At 44.0% G+C, this 18,535-nt stretch overlaps 1 protein-coding gene and 1 non-coding gene across 7 annotated transcripts in view; both read right to left on the bottom strand.

Annotated features, from left to right (window-relative positions):
- cacna1c (calcium channel, voltage-dependent, L type, alpha 1C subunit) overlaps window positions 1-18,535 on the bottom strand; it is a 181,555-nt gene that overhangs the window by 32,494 nt on the left and 130,526 nt on the right. For all 6 annotated transcript variants that reach the window (XM_028954337.1, XM_028954338.1, XM_028954339.1 and 3 more), the window contains exons 5-9: window positions 11,823-11,962; window positions 10,175-10,336; window positions 9,508-9,710; window positions 8,568-8,671; window positions 4,449-4,621 (exon numbers count right to left, since the gene is read on the bottom strand). In XM_028954337.1, coding sequence (XP_028810170.1) covers window positions 4,449-4,621; window positions 8,568-8,671; window positions 9,508-9,710; window positions 10,175-10,336; window positions 11,823-11,962 — 782 coding nt within the window. The remainder of the gene's footprint in view (window positions 1-4,448; window positions 4,622-8,567; window positions 8,672-9,507; window positions 9,711-10,174; window positions 10,337-11,822; window positions 11,963-18,535) is intronic.
- trnai-uau (transfer RNA isoleucine (anticodon UAU)) lies at window positions 6,161-6,253 on the bottom strand. Its single transcript is given in 2 exon segments — window positions 6,161-6,196; window positions 6,216-6,253. It is a non-coding gene; the product is annotated as a tRNA-Ile (tRNA).

Here is an 18,535-nt window from a genome sequence, read left to right as displayed (position 1 = left end):
CTGTGACAGGGATAAAAGTGACGAAGCATGTTTTGTTCTGTTAATTATTGATAAACTATTTGTAATAGGTGAGGTTAGTCAGTAATGCCTATCGCTAAAATCTTTACTATTCTGTTGCATTCCTCTGGTTCTGAACTGAATTTTGGCTCTGGTGGTTCAAACATGCATGGCTGCACCAGCAGTGTCCATTTTTCAGCTTATATTTGTTTCAGTTATTTTTAACACCTAGGAAAGGGGCGATGTTTTAGCACTCAGAACACATCTTCTGAGTTACATGGAACGTAGGAAAGGTGAAATGCATGACTGTATGACAAGAATGACACAGCATAGGGTGGTTTGAGTAGGTCTGAAAGTTTTTTTGTGAGGAAAACAAATCTAAAATCTTTCCACCACAAAGACCACTTCCCCTGTATTCCAGATGTTATCTGCTGCATGACACCAATTCAGAAGCATTTACATTTACAGCATTTATCAGAGAGACTTAGAATCAGTAGTTACAGGGACAGTCCCCCCCTGGAGCAACTTAGGGTTAGGTGTCTTGCTCAGGGACACAATGGTAGTAAGTGGGATTTGAACCTGGGTCTTCTGGTTCATAGGCGAGTGGGTTACCCACTATGCTACTACCACCACGGTAGTAGGACAAATGACAGGAACAAGTGACCTGGAGACAGTGTATTTCCATCATCTGTGCCTAGATGGCGATGCTGCTCACAACTTTCTCACTGCACCATGACGAGCAAGATCAGGTCCAAAAATACACTCTGGCACGAACCTTCTCAGACCTAAATAGTTCACATCCACCTCTCTCCTGTTGCTGTATCTCACATGTACCGCACATAATTCAGGGCAGGCATTTATTATTCTTTCTCTCTAAAACTTGCTTGATTGGTCATGCACATTAGATTATATTTATGATGGTGTTTAGTAATAGTAATAAATGTGTAAACTGAAATATATGGGGTACAGAGATGTCATCCAAAATATAACTCAGCACTTTTCAACATACTTTACAGTAAAGAGTTCAGTGAATGTCTAGGTTAGTCTAAATGTTTAAGAAAGAAACTACTATTTACAAAAAAAAACGCTAATTCTAATAACTAAATCCTGAATATAATCATTAGAAGAAGAAGAAAAAAAAGAAAAAAAAGGAGGAACTATAACAGTCGTAATGATTTTAGCACATCCTGTACAGGATGGAAAAGACCGTCAATAAAAAAGAAATGTCAGAAATTAAGGTCACCTTTTAAGTGTAAACTCCACTGTCTGAGGGATGACTTTTTGTGGCGGCTGGATATGACACAGACCACTTCTCGTCTTCTCTCACACTCATTCAGCCACTGGGAGGCCACTGGTCTGCCTCACGGGGACCATTTTACTCCTCAGCCTTGGCTGTTGGCCCTCCACAGACGACGTGAGATAATATCCAGCACGCCCAAAAAGGAGACAGTGCGAGAGGGACGTGGGGGTTGGGGGAGAACAGAGGAGAGCTGAGATCCCTCGTGCTGTACCCTGATGCTCACTTCAGTCTTATCTCGGAACTCCACCACTGTCCAGTGTGTATGAAAGTGTTCATACACACAATAGCATTTGCTTATATGTGCTAATGTGTGTTTATCAGGCTTTCTGCAGGTTTAAGGAGGCCAAATGTAAGACTTTTCAAGACTGTTTTTATATACACACACACACACACACATATATATATATATAAATAAAAGCTGCTGATATGATAGGATCTGGCAACACTGCTGCCCGCTCATTTACCACGCAAGCTAGAACCAACCTGAGCCCAACTAAAATCAATGATCGAAATTGAGCCTGAACCTGCCAAGATTTACAGCTCAAATGTGAGGTGTGTTGCATTAGTTGGACTGCTGCTTTATGACCATATACTGTCGGCGAACCTTTTTTATTTATGTATATTTTTTCGTAGCCACGTACCTTGTCGAGAATATGTCGTCTATAGATTTATTAACATCATGGTCAAAGTTGCCCCACACCGAAGACATTGCTTTCGCCAGAGGCTAGAGTCCATTTCAACACCGCAACTCCTCACTATCTTTGCATCTTTCTCGCTAGTTGAAACGCATCACCTAACCGCTCAATTTACCGCACAATCAGTGTAAAAGCATTTTTGGAAAATCCAATTTTTATACTTTTTAAAGATCCGTGGAAACCCGGGTTAATGGACACAGAACTAATGCACTTCCCTCTCCCCACCTCAGAACTGTAGATATAAAAAAGTGTTAATACTCATGTTAAAGCCCAAGTTTCCCATGCTTCTTCAATAAAGTGTTAGTTTAAAGGTGTGCACACTTATGCAACCAGTTCATTTTATGTTACTGGCTGCTAATGAACAAAAGCGCTCACGAATGTAAAGAGAGATAATTCTAAAGAATATTTGCTTTCTTTGTGACTCCTCCATTGAGTAGTTGTGAGAAAAATGATCCCTGTGTTTCCAGACTCTGTTATTATATTTGTACGGTATAAATGATACTCTTACTGAATCCTGCAGATAAATAAATGAAAAATAAAACAAACTTGAACTTGAACTTGTTCAAAATGAATCCAAGGGTGGGAATTTCGCTCAGTTAAATGCGTGATAAACTTCTCTACCCCATAGTTCCCAGATCCCCGGTTAAACATCCTGCTGTACCTCTGACCACACGCTCACTGTCCGCCCATTTTACCGTCCATTTACAAAATATATTATCAGGCTCAGTGCACGGCTGAAATCGTGGGTGGAGTTTCCATAATAGGTCACATAAAATGGGCCTTTAATGGGAAACAAATGAAGAGAAATAAAAGACAATTTCTCCGCTCTCAACTTCTCCTGCCTGTTACCCAACAAATGATAAACACACACACACACACACACACACACACAAACACACACAAAGGTTTAAAAGTCAGACATGCTCGGTCCTTCATCTTCCCCTTTAACCTACCCATCATTATCCGTCTGATGAAAGCTAGTGGAACAATCAATACACGAGGATGGACACAAACAAATGAACACACTCTTGCAAACACACACCTACACATTCCGCAAGACAAAGGTCACTGTCGGGAAAGATTTGACAAGAACCAAAACGTATGCAGCAAGGACAGCGGGACAATGCAGCGGCAATGAACAATGCCGCATGCAAAATAAAGAGCCTTAGGCGGCCCCTGGCCTGCCCCTCCCCTTTACAGTACAGTAAACTGGTTGTAGTTTATGGCTGCAGTCCCTCGGGGGACTGGGGTCTGGAATCATCACAGAACAGGCAGAGTGTGGAGGGAGTCCATTCGATAAATCAGATAATCTGGGGCTGGTGTCATAAACATAAACCTGAAGATTTACATTTGGGCCTAGAGTAAAGTCATTGTCAGGCTGGTTATGTAGTTGAGGCTGCTGTGTGTTTGTCGAATGTTGCGTAACCGACCACTAGTGAGACTCTCCAGACATTTGGCCCCATGAGACCCAAAACAGGAAGGGCAAGACATCTATTGCAAGTGCTTACTAATAAAGCTGCCTTTCAGCAATAGTATCTTAAATGTAACATTTAACAGCTGTAGATTTTTTATGTTAAGTTTTATGTATTTATTGTGTTCATTCTGTAAAAATACAAATAGTCAGTTCATGACACAATGTTAACATGTTAAAGCTTGTTTTTAATGTGGAAACCTGAACATATTGTTTTATTATAATTCGGGTATCTATATGTTCTCTTAGCATCAAAAGAAATGATTGAGGAGCCACGACCTGGTGGTAGCTGGTTCGGTACCACAGAGTACGATATTGTTGAATTGTTCACACTCAAGGTGGATTTCCAAATGAATTAAAGTGTTAGCTTATTAACAGTCACACCACAAATTATAATATCATGCAGTATAATAATTATAGCATAATTAAGGGATCTACACTCATAATCTTATGACAAAAATTTTATAATGTAAGGAAAATAGGAAACATACTGTTTCAATATCTGGCACTCAGAGATACACTTCAACTTCAACGCGAGAGTCCCTACAAACATTTCAATACTGTAACAGAGACATTTGTTGCTCATTTACATCACAGTCCTCTTCTGTACGGTCAGCAGACTCACTCCACCTGTCTAGACAGCATAAAACAGCAGCCTTGGCCTTGTGCCACGTGCCCCACTGTACTGAGTGCAATATGCGATGGCCGGCACGGAGGGCGTGGCCTCTTCTGGCATTTTCCTAACCCAAATTCAATAATAATCAGAACATTCAAAACTCCACCACCTATGTTTTCTCGATCTACAAATCCAGACTTAAAAACACGCACTGGAGTTTCTCCCTCTCTTTCTCTCTCTCTCTCTCTCTCTCTCTCTCTCTCTCTCTCACACACACACACACACACACACACACATCAAGAATGAAAGAGCTGTCAGCCATTTGCTATAATTGTTAGATATGGGACCATGGTGTCAGCCAGTACTTACGGTTTCGGGGCTTCTCCTCATCCAGGCCTTCCTCTTCATTTTCAGGGTCTATGTCCTCAGCCTGTGTGATCCAATCCAGGTAGCCCTTCAGGTCTTCCTCCAGCTGCTGCTTCTCACGAAGCTTCTGGAAGTCCCCTCGGGCCTTGGCTTTCTCTCGCTCCTTGGAGAACTCTCTGCATTCGGGAAGAGGAAGAATGGAGGGGAGGAAGAACGAGGCACCTTAATCTGTGCATATGAAAAATGTAAAAGACATAAAGTACATTGCAGGCCAGGAAGCTAGTTAAGTGTTTAAGAGCTGAAGCTGTAGAGGAAAGGGCAAAGACGGGTTTATTAAGTAGGGAAGAAGTAAGAAGACACCGTTATGCCAAGACCAAGAGAGCATTCATGAGCTCAGACAATGTCTCTGGTTAAAATAATGGTTCATTTTTTTGTGTTGCTTTTGAGCTAATTCAGGTGGATGGGTTTACTCTTAACTACATTTGGAGCTTCATTAGAAGTACCATAAAAAGCTCTTCTACAAAAAGCATATATGATGTTTAATGCAAAATAAACTGTAGTGTTAAACAAACAGGTTTAGAATAATATGCACTTAATTGCATGACAGAACTTATTGATGGAAACATAGTGCAGTTAAACTAACAGAGAGAGTCAATATACAGGTAGAGATTTGGACATTCCTCCTGTAAAACGGATCCTTATCAACTCCTGCAGGCAGGGTTAACTCGTCCATTAACTTGACGACCACAAATTTGCAGGTTCGGTAAGTACTTACTACCATTGTGTGATATCGTGTAATATGCTGGATACACACTCATACTCTTACAACTAAAAATTGAGTCTATATACAAATAGTCGCTCACAGATACACTTACAAACATTTCAGTATTGTATAGTAGCCCTGAGCAAGGCACTTAACCCTGAGTACTGCCCCCTAACTAATAAGTAAATCACTAGTTAAGAGCATATTGTCAGCAAATGCTGGACGGACGTGATGTAACTTATTTCATAATCTTATGGGAATTATTCTAGTCTGTACAGTAACACAACACAACACAATGCCATACTGTGTCATTATTATTATTATTATTATTATTACTATTATTATGGTTTGTTTGGCAATGATAAGTAGAATTTAATGTGTGGTGACAGAAGATAGTGATGACATACGCACTGTTTACTGGACTCATGCCACGCACAGAGCGGCCCTTGGATGTGCTGAACGGCGCAGACGGATCGTGTAAAGAAATCAATGGCAGCTACCGGGCAGTTGGGCCTCTGCGGCGGGCGCTGAGGGGGTGATGAAATTGCATCCAAACGGCGTGGCTCTCCGCGCCGCCTGGGAGATCAATCATTACCTCTGCGGAACGGCCACGGCCTTTATTCATTTTCTTTTTTCTACTTTAAGTCTTTCCGTGACAGAGACACTGATGAAGGGCTGACTGCTGATTGTAAGGTGGGAGAGCAAACAGAGCCCCGAAAGGAAGGACGAGGATGCCTGGCGTAGCAGCAGAAAAGGCTGGACAGGTGTACTTTACTTTACTTTACTTTACTTTACTTTACTTTGCTTAGCAGACGCTTTTATCCAAAGAGACTTACAAGAGGAAGACACCAGCAATTCATCGCTCGATTTCAATAGATTTTGAGTTTACAAAACTAAGAGCCCTGATAAGGCCTGAACTAAGGTTAAAGATGAACTAAGGTTAAAGATACTTTGCTCCAGGTGAGGCTTGAACTCACAACCTCAGCATAGCTCATCAGACACTGTTTTATAAGTACCGTGCGCTAACCAATCGCGCCACTGGAGCTGTACATGCAGCAGCTCTAAGGCTGCAATGGTGGCTTTATGGTCCAATTCAGAACGGCCTTACTGAAGCAGTGGGGACAGGGAGGAAAGACAGAGCAGGAGGGAGACGGAGATGGACAGGTGTGAGGAAACCTCTCTGGTCCTTACCCGCTCAGCACACCCAGAACCAAGTTAAGAACAAAAAATGAGCCAATGATGATGAGAGTAACAAAATAGACCCAGGGCCACTCCTTCCCAACCGCGTCGTTGACCTGGAAAGATGGGAGCCGCTGTTAGAGTACATCAGTGACTCAGCGCAAGAAGACTCCTTTGTACTTTTAGATTCTGTGCGTGTGTATGTGTGTGGTACCAGCCAACCACCTTGTGCCGCCTCTTATTAGCATGTTGTCCACGGCAGGGCCGCAGAGACCCGAAGTGGTGCTTTAACTTTGCGCATCGACCTTAATTCTCAATGAATAATTTATCCCGCCTGGGCAGAAACACATTAGGGCGAGGCCAGCGCTAAAGCAAAGTGACTTAATAAAACTCGGACCACCTGGTGGAACCCGTCCACGCGGCAGCGAGAGCGGATTTAACGGCAAGCTGGCAAGAGGCCTCTTAAGTGAGAGGGTTTTCCCGCAGGCTCATGCCAAGGCACAACCATTTATGACACATCGGGAGAATTCTTTTTGATTGACCCATTTCGCTCTCCCTCGTCTTGCTGTACATTCCTGTGCGGAAGTCTGTGAGAAAGGACCTCAAAACTGCGACACAGATGGGGGTTAAATCTACACTGCAGTGTAGCAGTGACTGCGTGATATGGCACACAGAGTCCTGATCTACCAGATTCAAAGTAGAGTAAAATAAAGGTACAACCCCAGCACCACCCCTCAGACTCCGGCGCTGGCTCTGACTTAACACCACCCTCAACGGTGCTCGGGCAGATTATCATAAGGCAGGGCCAGAGGTTATAACAGGTTATTACTGTAAACCGGTAGCAGGCAATCCACCCACACACTGTTTCCAGGGGGCGACCAACTCCTCTAACCTCAGGCTCTGGCTACACTCACTCACTCACTCGCGCTTTTTACCGACAGCATTAACATCCGAAGAGAGTTGGAGGTAATGTAACGTTGTGTAATGTTACAATATCAACGACAAAGCGATATCCTGTGTTAACCACCTGACACCCTGCGCCCTCATATGGGAACATGACAATTCAGCTCCCCTTTACCAGAATACTTTATTCTGTTCAAGGTCAGAGACCTTCGCTTTGCTTTCTAGTGGTCAGAGAAACAAGATGGAGGCAATATCAGCAGCATTCTTCTGTAGTGCCCCCAGGAACAGATGTAGACATGGTACTAATGCTCATCCAATTTTGAGGTTGAAACTGTTAAAAGTGTTTGTTGTCTTAAATGGTTTTAAATTTAAAGTTATGTTGCAAAACTATGAATTTATTGTGTTTTACTGTAAACTGTCTCAATGACCTTCAAGGACATAGTTTTTTTGAGAAAAAAATTTTTTTTTAATGATGTTGTTCTAATCCCAAACAGCTAAGGGAAATTAAAATGCACACAATGCACATAACAGACATTATCAAGTTCATTTTGACATTTCTAGAATAAATATATAGTATGTCTGTACCATCATGGTGAGCTAATACAGCAGTGTGGAAGAATGCTTGATTCTGATTGGATGGCCTGTGTGCTTTAAAGCAGTGAGTTTTTGCATTTGATTTATTTCTTTCTATAAAATCATTTATCTAAGCACAGCAATGTGTTGAAAATGGCTTTCATCTGTTTAACAGCTCTTTAACGGAATCCTTATTGCTTAATATTGTAAAATGATCATCATTTCTCCTTGAGTCCTTGTCTTCTAGCTGGTTTCACCCCCTTATCTTGTCTTGTCTCTCTAGCTCTGTGGTTTCCTAGTGTTTTTTTATATACTTAAACAGTGAATAAAGTGGACTGAACTGGGTAATTAATAAAAAAAATAGCATTTGCATAGTTATCACACGTAATAATTAGTGCTGGATTTTGTGGTAAGTTTGAGTCAGTATCCCAAATCTGTCTGTACATGTGTCATGTGCTCTCTGGCAGTGGAGGTGGGAATTTTAATGAATGTAGGATTTTGGTGCTGGAATTCTTTTTTTTTAGGAATTTTGATTGGATTCGCCAGTCACAGGGACCAGGAGGAATGTGTCATATTCCATACCAAAGACTTGATCTTTTTCAATGTCACACCCCTGTCACCACATCTCTCAGGAGTCTTGTTGTCTGGTCCAGGAGGACATCAAACAGACGGCACAAACACACAAACACATGCGCGACTCTTACCCGCTCAACACTCCCAGAACCAGATTTAGAACGAAAAATGAGCCGAAGATGACCAGACTGACAAAATAGACCCAGGGAAGTTCATAGCCCATAGCGTCCTGCATCTGGACAACAGAGGGAAGGAAAGGTTGGAAAAAAGACAGAACGGTCTTGATTTACTAAACCAGAGCGTCCTGTGAAAGTTTTTTTTTAAAGCAAATGAACAGATGAAACTGTTCTGGCTTTGTATTTTTTTTTACATTTTTGACCACAAAGCTTTTATATATTTCTGCACATTTAGTAAATTAGGACCATAGAATTATGAATATATAGTGTGTTTCGAAACAAAAAGACATACAGACATATGTAGGGAAGAAAGAAAGGTTGGGAAAAAAGAAAAACAATGCAACTCTGCGTCCTTTTTTTAAGCTTTGGTGACTGAAGCCTCATCAGCAATCCAAGGCCGCTGTTAATTCCAGCGAGTACCTCTGAGAAGTGACTGAAGTGGATGCATTCCTAGCTGAAGTGTGAGTAAAATTGTTGTCAGCTGACTGTGCTGTTCAGTATCTGATTCCTGAATGCCTTGAAAGAATCAAGAACATTTTCCTCGTTAGGATTTAAACCCATGACAACATACATACACATACTCATACACTTTATCCAGAAATATGAGACGCCACCCTAGGATATATGGATGCATTCCATATAAGGATATAGAGTAAACATACAGTGTAAAACACCTGCCAATGAACCAGAAGACCACAAAGACCCAGGTTCAAACCCCACATACTACCACTGTGTCCCTGAGAAAGACACTTACCACTGAGTGTCTCCAGGGAGACTGTCCCTGTCACTACTGATTGTAAATTGCTCTGGATAAAGGTATCTAATAAATTCCATAAATGTAAATGCACATATGAGTATGAAGACACCCAGGCCTCCAACCCTGGGCCCGGCTCACCCAGTACAGCACGTCCGTCCAGCCCTCCATGGTGATGCACTGGAAAACAGTGAGCATAGCAAAGGCAAAATTGTCGAAGTTGGTAATGCCATCGTTGGGTCCCTCCCATCCCATCAAACACAGGGTGACGTTGGGTGGGCTGCAGTGTCTTCCGTGTGCTGTGTCGGGGGCGCAGGGTGCAGGCTTCTCCTCAGCGAGGGCCCCTGGATACAAATGTGGCCCAGCACACAAAAATGGAGGTTGTAAATGATTTTCTAATTCTAAATCTAGAGTACTAAGTGTGATATCTAAGCAATTAACAGGCCTATAAAGCCAGTGCAACCCACATGAGCGAAAAGACCAAAACATTAGACACGTATCAACTGAACGAGCCTCAGGCATCATGCGGCAAATCCCATTTCCCAGTTTATGTAATCGAAGAGGCAATTATACAGGAAAATCAGTCCAAAAAAATCCCACTGGGAAGAATATCTTAGCATGAATTAATGGCCTGCAACGTTTCCTACATTCCATATTTAAATAATTTACTATTTACAGACGGAATTATTTTGACGATGCATAGACCATAATGTTCCACAGAGCAAAATAAATAAATACATGAAAACATGCTGCTTACTTCAAACCAGTGATCCAGACAGTGTTAGAATGCGTGTGAAGATGTGCTCACCCCTGCGCCCGTCTCGATACAAGAAGCAGGTTCTGTGCATCTTCCCCATGAAAAGCTCCAGACCGATGATGGCATAGATGATGATGACAAAAAGGACCAGGAGGGCTATGTGCAGGAGGGGCACCATGGCTTTGATGATGGAGTTCAACACCACCTGAAGACCTGGGGAAGGGGACAACAGACGCAGGGTTCGCTTGGGTTCAGTGGAATCGAGCAGCAGTGGATTTGCGGCGGAGTACTGTTCGCATGCAGCTTGCTTTTCAGAAACAACCTTTCTCATTATCGATTTGTCCCCCGCGCCCCCCTCGTGAGACAGAAATCCCATCTTGTTCGGCAGTGCTCCAGTGCGATACAGGAGATCAGCCGAGGATATCGGCCAAATCTAAGATCCCATTTCACCCAAATCACACCAAACAGCTGCCGCGGACGATGGGCTGCGGTCTGGCATCTCTCAAAAGCCAGCCACCCGCCGCAGAACAATAGTGCAGGGATCAAATCGTTTCTGAAACACTCCCATGGCATGTGCTGAATAATAAACAGAAACAAGACGCCTGCTGGGACACCAGTCAATAAAACGGACCTCAGTGCCGCCGACGGAAAAGTGCCTGCTCGGATTTTAATTGGAAACACGGAGCGTAAAAGTTTGAGTCTTTCACTAATTCAACGCCCGCTGGCTGTGGAGCTGCCAAAAAGAGCTGAACTCAGTCCATTTTCAGCTTCAGCCAGTTAACCAGACCAGACACAAAATAGGCAGAGAGTTTCTGCCACTGGATTTGCCAATGGACATCTGTGTCCGTTGTCCATGTAACAGGAACGAGTAAGTCAGCTGACATTTAAATGCCACATATTTTTGCTTATTATGTCAGGCCAGACCGAAGTAACCTCAGATCATAACACAAGCCTCCACAGGCTTGTGCAGTATGGAGTATACATGATGGGTGCATCGCTCCAGTTGTCTTCTTACCTTGTGGCACCCATCACTCTGGAACGGGGTCAACTGGGACTCATCAGACCACACAGTTGACCATTTGAACCTCACAAATTGAAACCTTATTGTAATGATTAGCCTCACTATCAAGAAGCTCTCCGATGTCCACACTGCTCTTTAAATCCAATCCTCTGGGTTCTTGTGTGTGGAAATCTCCATATCCGGGAAGTGATCCCTGATCATTGTCATTCAAGATTGCTGTCTGACCACATTTTTCCCAAATGAGAAGATGATTCTTGACTCTTCTGAAGCACACTGACATCTTTAGCCCAACAATGACTCCTGACATGGCAATTTAAGAAAGTAATTAACACACACACACACACACACACACACACACACACACAAATACATGGTTAACAATTTTGTGCATGTGCATATACATGAATACATACACAAACATGCCATAACCACCACATGAACAATGACTAAACAAAGTCCTGAACCATCACTTCCATTGTTCCTTATGAAAGTGCCTACCAGCTATTTTTGTGGACCTTTGACAAGCTGGCACCAGTTTTTAATAACACACGAGGAAAAAATATATTACGCTTGGAAAAAATACAGGGGGATTATAAACTCACGCCCCTTCCCTAAGATCCCACCTATGTTACTATGTGTGTGTGTGTGTGCGCGCGTGTGTTGGGATGCGTTACTCACTGGGGACTCCAGACACCAGTCGGAGCGGCCTGAGCACTCGGAATGCCCTCAGGGCTTTCACATCAAACCCCGCCGCCTTCCCACCGATCGGCGTCCCCCCCTCGACTTTGGTGGCCTGCTCTAATATTGCACTGAAGAGCCTGAGGAGTGGAGAAACAGAGAAAGGGAAAAGGAAACAACGGGAAGACATTAAGATAACACTCAACACAGCTATTGTCCTTCTACTGTCATTCTTATCAAAAATCCCTCATGACAAACAAGCATCAGTAAATTTTATTTCATGTCAACGCTGATCACCCACACACACTTCGAATGGCCTCGAATGGGAGATTCTTATGAATGTGTTTCTAGAGACCAGCTCACAGTCAAACCACAAACGCGTCTGATAAATGCTGTAAATATACAGATCGTCCATATATTACAATGGATATTATATGTGCTATTACCTATATATTGTTATTCCTATATACATTGGTGGTAGTAGCCTAGGGTGGTAGTAGCCTAGTGGGTAAAACACTCGCCTATGAACCAAAACATCTGGGTTCGAATCCCACTCATCGTGTCCCTGAGCAAGACACTTAACCCTAAGTTGCTCCAGGGGGGTCTGTCCCTGTAACTACTGATTGTAAGTCACTCTGGATAAGGGCGTATGATAAATGCTGTAAATGTAAATGTGGCAGGGACATTCCTGTATATTGTAAAAATACAATTCAACAGGAGGATCTAGCCAATGACATTGTACACTCATTTACCTTGATCACCATGTGATCCTTATATATCCTTATATAATACAGTGAAGCAAACACATAAATGTTCATTATTATTTGTTGATAGTCAGAAATATATATATTTTTTCTCATTATTGATGCTGCAAAGAGTTGCTTTGATGTAAATGTGGCTCCTCTATAAACAGAAGAGTGAGGCTTGTGGCCCAAAGGTCAATCTGTCCTGATGAAACAGCTGTGACATGTTCATCGGTGGAGTTAAAGAAATTTTATCCTCCGGGGACTCTGAGCTCATCCATATGGAAGTCACTTTGTCCCCCGACAAAAATGTCCCTTTGTTATTTTCTGCCCTTCTTCCCTCACCTTTACAACAGAAACACTGTCTCTGACAGCCATCTCTTATGCGCCATGGTAACGCTCGCACGTTATTAATCCACACGCAATGTATGCTTGTGTGTGATAAAGAGGTGCTTGTAAAGCTAAACACGTGTGGAACGAGTGATTAGTGACCAATCAGTCCGAATGGCCCTAACTTCTGTGTTATTAGGCCAATATGGTCACACGTCATTCCACATTTGCACATTTCTTTTTTCCTCAGCAAATGCAGATGATTTGAGATGACATGTAATTGCACAGATAACCGAATTTCCTCTAATCTTCGCCTCGAGGCCACCAGACAGAGAAAGTGGATGGAGGTGCTGCTTGGTTGGTGGCAGGTGCAGAAGAATAAGTGTGCTTATCAGAAAAAGTGGAAGCTGGTGAAGGGGGGAACATGACTGACCCCCTTCTTTGATCATTAATCCATAAAGAACATGTCTTAATTCGCAAGCTCATTTTGCGCATGGAAACGGTGTAGGAAGGTCCACCTAACAAAATTATATTCTGAATTAAGAATGAAGTGTTAGTTAAATTTTAGGGGAACTGCACAGTAAGCGCTTCTGGCCGGGCTACCACAACTTCGCAGGGCATCCCTGATGTTACGTGGGCTCCTTTTTGGTTAATCACATGGAATTCCCACAGTTGAACTTCCCCCGGACCCCTAACACGCAGCTTAGAGGTGAGAAAAGGCTGCACCACTTGCGCTCGCTGGTTAACATATTCAACGTTTAGCAGAGGGAGCGATAGCTGCCGCATGTAGGACCGCAGACTGCTGCTGAGCTCCTGCTGACTGGCGGTGCCACAGGAAGAGAGCAAAGAAAGCAGGGCTGGGCAACCTGGCATCACTATACAGTGAATATAATACTCATAAATCGACATTGATTATTGGTTAAACAAATGACACTTCACAAATTCCCAAATCTCCCTTAATTCTTGTTTATTCTTTTTTTATATTAAAAAAATCTAAAAGATATGGTCCCCTTGACCCACTATAACTCAGTCATCAGCCCACTGAATGTCAGCCTTGGCCACTGAAAAACCCATGTCCACAGGGACGTACTGTGAATGGGACTGCTAATTCTGTATGTTGATGAAATAAAACTACTTGTGCCAATGCGCTCATCTGAAGAATCCAATATGTAAACATCTGGATTCAGTAAGATTCAAAATACAGTACGGGGTACAATTAAAATCTTAAAATCTGAATATCTGGTCGCACTGTAGAACAAACAATTGCCCTCGTTCGTTCTTTATTGGATCACCCATTTGATTCTACACTAGACAAAAAAAGTTAGGACAAATATTGAAATAATAAAGATCAGAAAATAAGTGTAAATAGTACTTGCTTACTTAGTACTTGCAGAAGACTGCAGGACCATCAATGTTTAAATGACAATAAAGTGCCTTTGTAGTGCCTAACAAATTACACATTAGTCTGTCCAGAATGATTTATTAAACCTCTTTCTTCACGGTTATTATTTGCTGGATATTTTAACTACATTTACAGACATTTTAACCACAAAAATGACAATTTTTACCACTTTCAGGGAGCACAAGACAACAAAAACCATTACTTTTTATTGATGTTCGTCCAGTTTATTGCTCAAAGCAATTCAGGCTGCTGGCAAATTATCCTAATGGTCAGCCCATCACTGTTGGTCAACTAATATTATTATAATAACTCTATTTAGCCCAATATGCAATCAATTCCATGTGACCCTGTCTGCTGTTATTATAATCATTAATGGTGTCTTACCTAGTGGGTAAGACACTCGCCTGTGAACCAGAAGACCCGGATTCAAATCCCACTTACTACCATTGTGTCTCTGAGCAAGACACTTAACCTTAAGTTGCTCCAGGGAGACTGTCCCTGTAAAATACTGACTGTAAGTCGCTCTGGATAAGGTCATATGATAAATGCTGTAAATGTAAATGTAAATATAAATGTAATGGGTTCATTTGGGAGACCAGTATGTGAAGTAGCTTGACGTAACTACTTCATCTGCAAAGAAAGAAAAATTTGGTGTGCTCTAACACAACAAAGTAACTACATTCTCACCCAGAGGCACAAACGATTACAGGCTTTCTGCATTTTTTGCGCATGTATTCTCAACCCTTCCCTTGCCCCAATGTGAAATCAGGCACTGAAGAGCCACTGAGGCGCTAAAGCTCTTGGTTAAATTAACGTCACATTCAATTCTTTTGAAGTTGACATGACTCTGAAGTGACTCTAAGAATTGTATTTGATATGTTCACTGATTGACAGAGCGATGGGCGGTTCAGCCGAAGGACTGGTCTTGGGACTCTGGTGGAGTAACTCCCTTGTGCAGAGGTAGCTTCTCATGCATGTCCTAATACGATAACGTGATCTTGTTTGCATAAAATCGATTTAGACTTCCATGGACCACAGCCATTACAGGAGAAAGGAAGTGTGAAGAAAGTAGAATGAAAGAGGAACGGAGGACAGGCAATAAAGACTCCTGATTTGTTAGTAATTCAGATCACATTGCTGAAGAAATGCATTGTTAAATGTGTTGTTAATAAATATGTATAAAAGAAATAGATTTTTGTATTAGGGCTGTGGAAATGTCAAGGCTACTAAATAATGATCATAATAATGTTAATAAAAGTAATACTATGTCTTTAACTATTATTAACATGGGGCAGGTGTGGACCAGTGGGTAAGGAAGTGGACTCGTAAACCATAGGGTCACTTTCAAATGACTATAAATGCATAATTTCTTATAAACCTATATTAAAAAATACCTAAGAGGTAAAGTTTAAGAGGTAAACATTAATTAACATAAAAAGACCTCACCCTTGAAATAATTGATAAGATCCTCTTACGTTATGGAGCTTTAATGACAATATTTAGTGCTTTCATGGTTGATCAGAATATGATGGAACTTTTCAGCTCATAACTTTGCATGAAATCTGCAGCACCACTGGCTGTCACAGGACCTCCACTGCATCAGCTCTCTCCTGACATCCTCTATAGATGATGATTTGAACTGAAAATTGCTCCCTTACACACATTAACAAAGTCTCTCCCTCTTTGCGTCCTTAAAACTTGAAGAAATGATGGGTGGATCATGACTTTTGGACAGTACTATACACATGGTACGGTCCCAACACACATTTCGTTGAGCGCATTGTGTGCTGTGCTGCAGTGTTTCACAATGACAATCACTTCACTTTGACTTTATCACTTGTAATAACCACATGCTGTATAATTATTTTTTACAATTGTCCTTACTGGGGCAGTGGCGGCCTAGCGGTTAAGGAAGCGGCCCCGTAATCAGGAGGTTGCCGGTTCAAATCCCGAGCCGTCAAGGTGCTATTGAGGTGTCACTGAGCAAATCACCGTCCCCACACACTGCTCCCCGGGCGCCTGTCATGGCTGCCCACTGCTCACTCAGGGTGATGGCTTAAATGCAGAGGACACATTTCACTGTGTGCACAGTGTGCTGTGTATCACATGTGACAATCACTTCACTTTATACTTTATGCTTTGAGGCCCATTTAGTGTCTGCGTGTGTGTTTGTGTGTCTGTGTGTTGTGTATGTGTGCGCAGAGACCTGTGGCTGCTACACGCTGCGGCGCTGGTCGGTACAATTCGCTCCACCGCACCCTGCTGCTCATGCGCACAATTTCAGCTTATTCCGCTGCATTAAAACCACTGTCAGCATGCACTGCAATCACCCCTACACATGCTCCACAGCCTGCAGCCTGCAAGTGCACACACACACACGCACAGATGCAGGATCAGATGCTGGCTCCACTGCACAGCACACCGTCCCTTTAACTGTGCCTGTACTGTAATCGCTGGTGTTAGTTATCCAAAAATGAGAAAGTGCTCCATGACTAGAAGAGTATATGAGTCTTGTTTTTTTATGTTATATGCGCTAAGCGTCTCAATTATGTCCGTGAATTAGACTCACATTTGAATTAAAATCAATAGGAGCTGGAGGTGAAATCGCTCAGCTGAACTGAGCCGTAAACCGGCCCAGCATCCATTACCGCAAGCCTCCCGGAGCATTAAGACACGAGATCTTCCTCGTTTTTCAGTGTCGCCGCTCGCACGACTCAATTTCCTCAAAGCCGGAGTGCCCCTAATCTCCCTCTGTCACGCCTCCACCCTACCGCCCGCTCCTGAGCCGCCCTATCACCCACTCCGGCACATCTATCAGCCACGGCGTAAACAACCAGCGCCGGGCCTTGTACACACACACATACACCAAACACAAGCTGCAGCCAGGCGCCGAGCAGGAACCAGGGGCCAGAGTCCCGGTTACTCACCACACACACACACCAACACAAGCTGCAGCCAGGAGCCGAGCAGGAACCAGGGGCCAGAGTCCCGGTTAATCACTACACACACACCAAACACAAGCTGCAGCCACTGGCCGAGCAGGAACCAGGGGCCAGAGTCCCGGTTACTCACCACACACACACACCAACACAAGCTGCAGCCAGGAGCCGAGCAGGAACCAGGGGCCAGAGTCCCGGTTACTCACTACACACACACCAACACAAGCTGCGGCCAGGCGCTGAGCAGGATCCAGGGGCCAGAGTCCCGGTTACTCACCCCACACACACACCAACACAAGCTGCGGCCAGGGGCCGAGCAGGAACCAGGGGCCAGAGGCCCGGTTACTCACTACACACACACCAAACACAAGCTGCGGCCAGGTGCCGAGCAGGAACCAGGGGCCAGAGTCCCGGTTACTCACTACACACACACCAACACAAGCTGCGGCCAGGGGCCGAGCAGGAACCAGGGGCCAGAGTCCCGGTTACTTACTACACCAAACACAAGCTGCGGCCAGGCGCCGAGCAGGAACCAGGGGCCAGAGTCCCGGTTACTCACCACACACACACCAAACACAAGCTGCAGCCAGGAGCCGAGCAGGAACCAGGGGCCAGAGTCCCGGTTACTCACCACACACACACCAAACACAAGCTGCGGCCAGGCACGAGCAGGAACCAGGGGCCAGAGTCCCGGTTACTCACTACACACACACCAACACAAGCTGCGGCCAGGCGCTGAGCAGGAACCAGGGGCCAGAGTCCCGGTTACTTACTACACCAAACACAAGCTGCGGCCAGGCGCTGAGCAGGAACCAGGGGCCAGAGTCCCGGTTACTCACCACACACACACCAAACACAAGCTGCAGCCAGGAGCCGAGCAGGAACCAGGGGCCAGAGTCCCGGTTACTCACCACACACACACCAAACACAAGCTGCAGCCAGGAGCCGAGCAGGAACCAGGGGCCAGAGTCCCGGTTACTCACCACACACACACCAAACACAAGCTGCAGCCACTGGCCGAGCAGGAACCAGGGGCCAGAGTCCCGGTTACTCACCACACACACACCAAACATAAGCTGCGGCCAGGAGCCGAGCAGGAACCAGGGGCCAGAGTCCCGGTTACTCACTACACACACACCAAACACAAGCTGCGGCCAGGGGCCAGGCAGGAACCAGGGACCAGAGTCCCGGTTACTCACCACACACACACCAAACACAAGCTGCGGCCAGGGGCCAGGCAGGAACCAGGGACCAGAGGATGAACACATTAGCCAGACACCATTAATGTGCTGTTGCTGC

This window comes from Denticeps clupeoides, chromosome 15 (assembly GCF_900700375.1).
Source record: "Denticeps clupeoides chromosome 15, fDenClu1.1, whole genome shotgun sequence".
NCBI classification, from domain to species: domain Eukaryota; kingdom Metazoa; phylum Chordata; class Actinopteri; order Clupeiformes; family Denticipitidae; genus Denticeps; species Denticeps clupeoides.
This window is presented reverse-complemented; position numbering and strand designations above follow the sequence as displayed.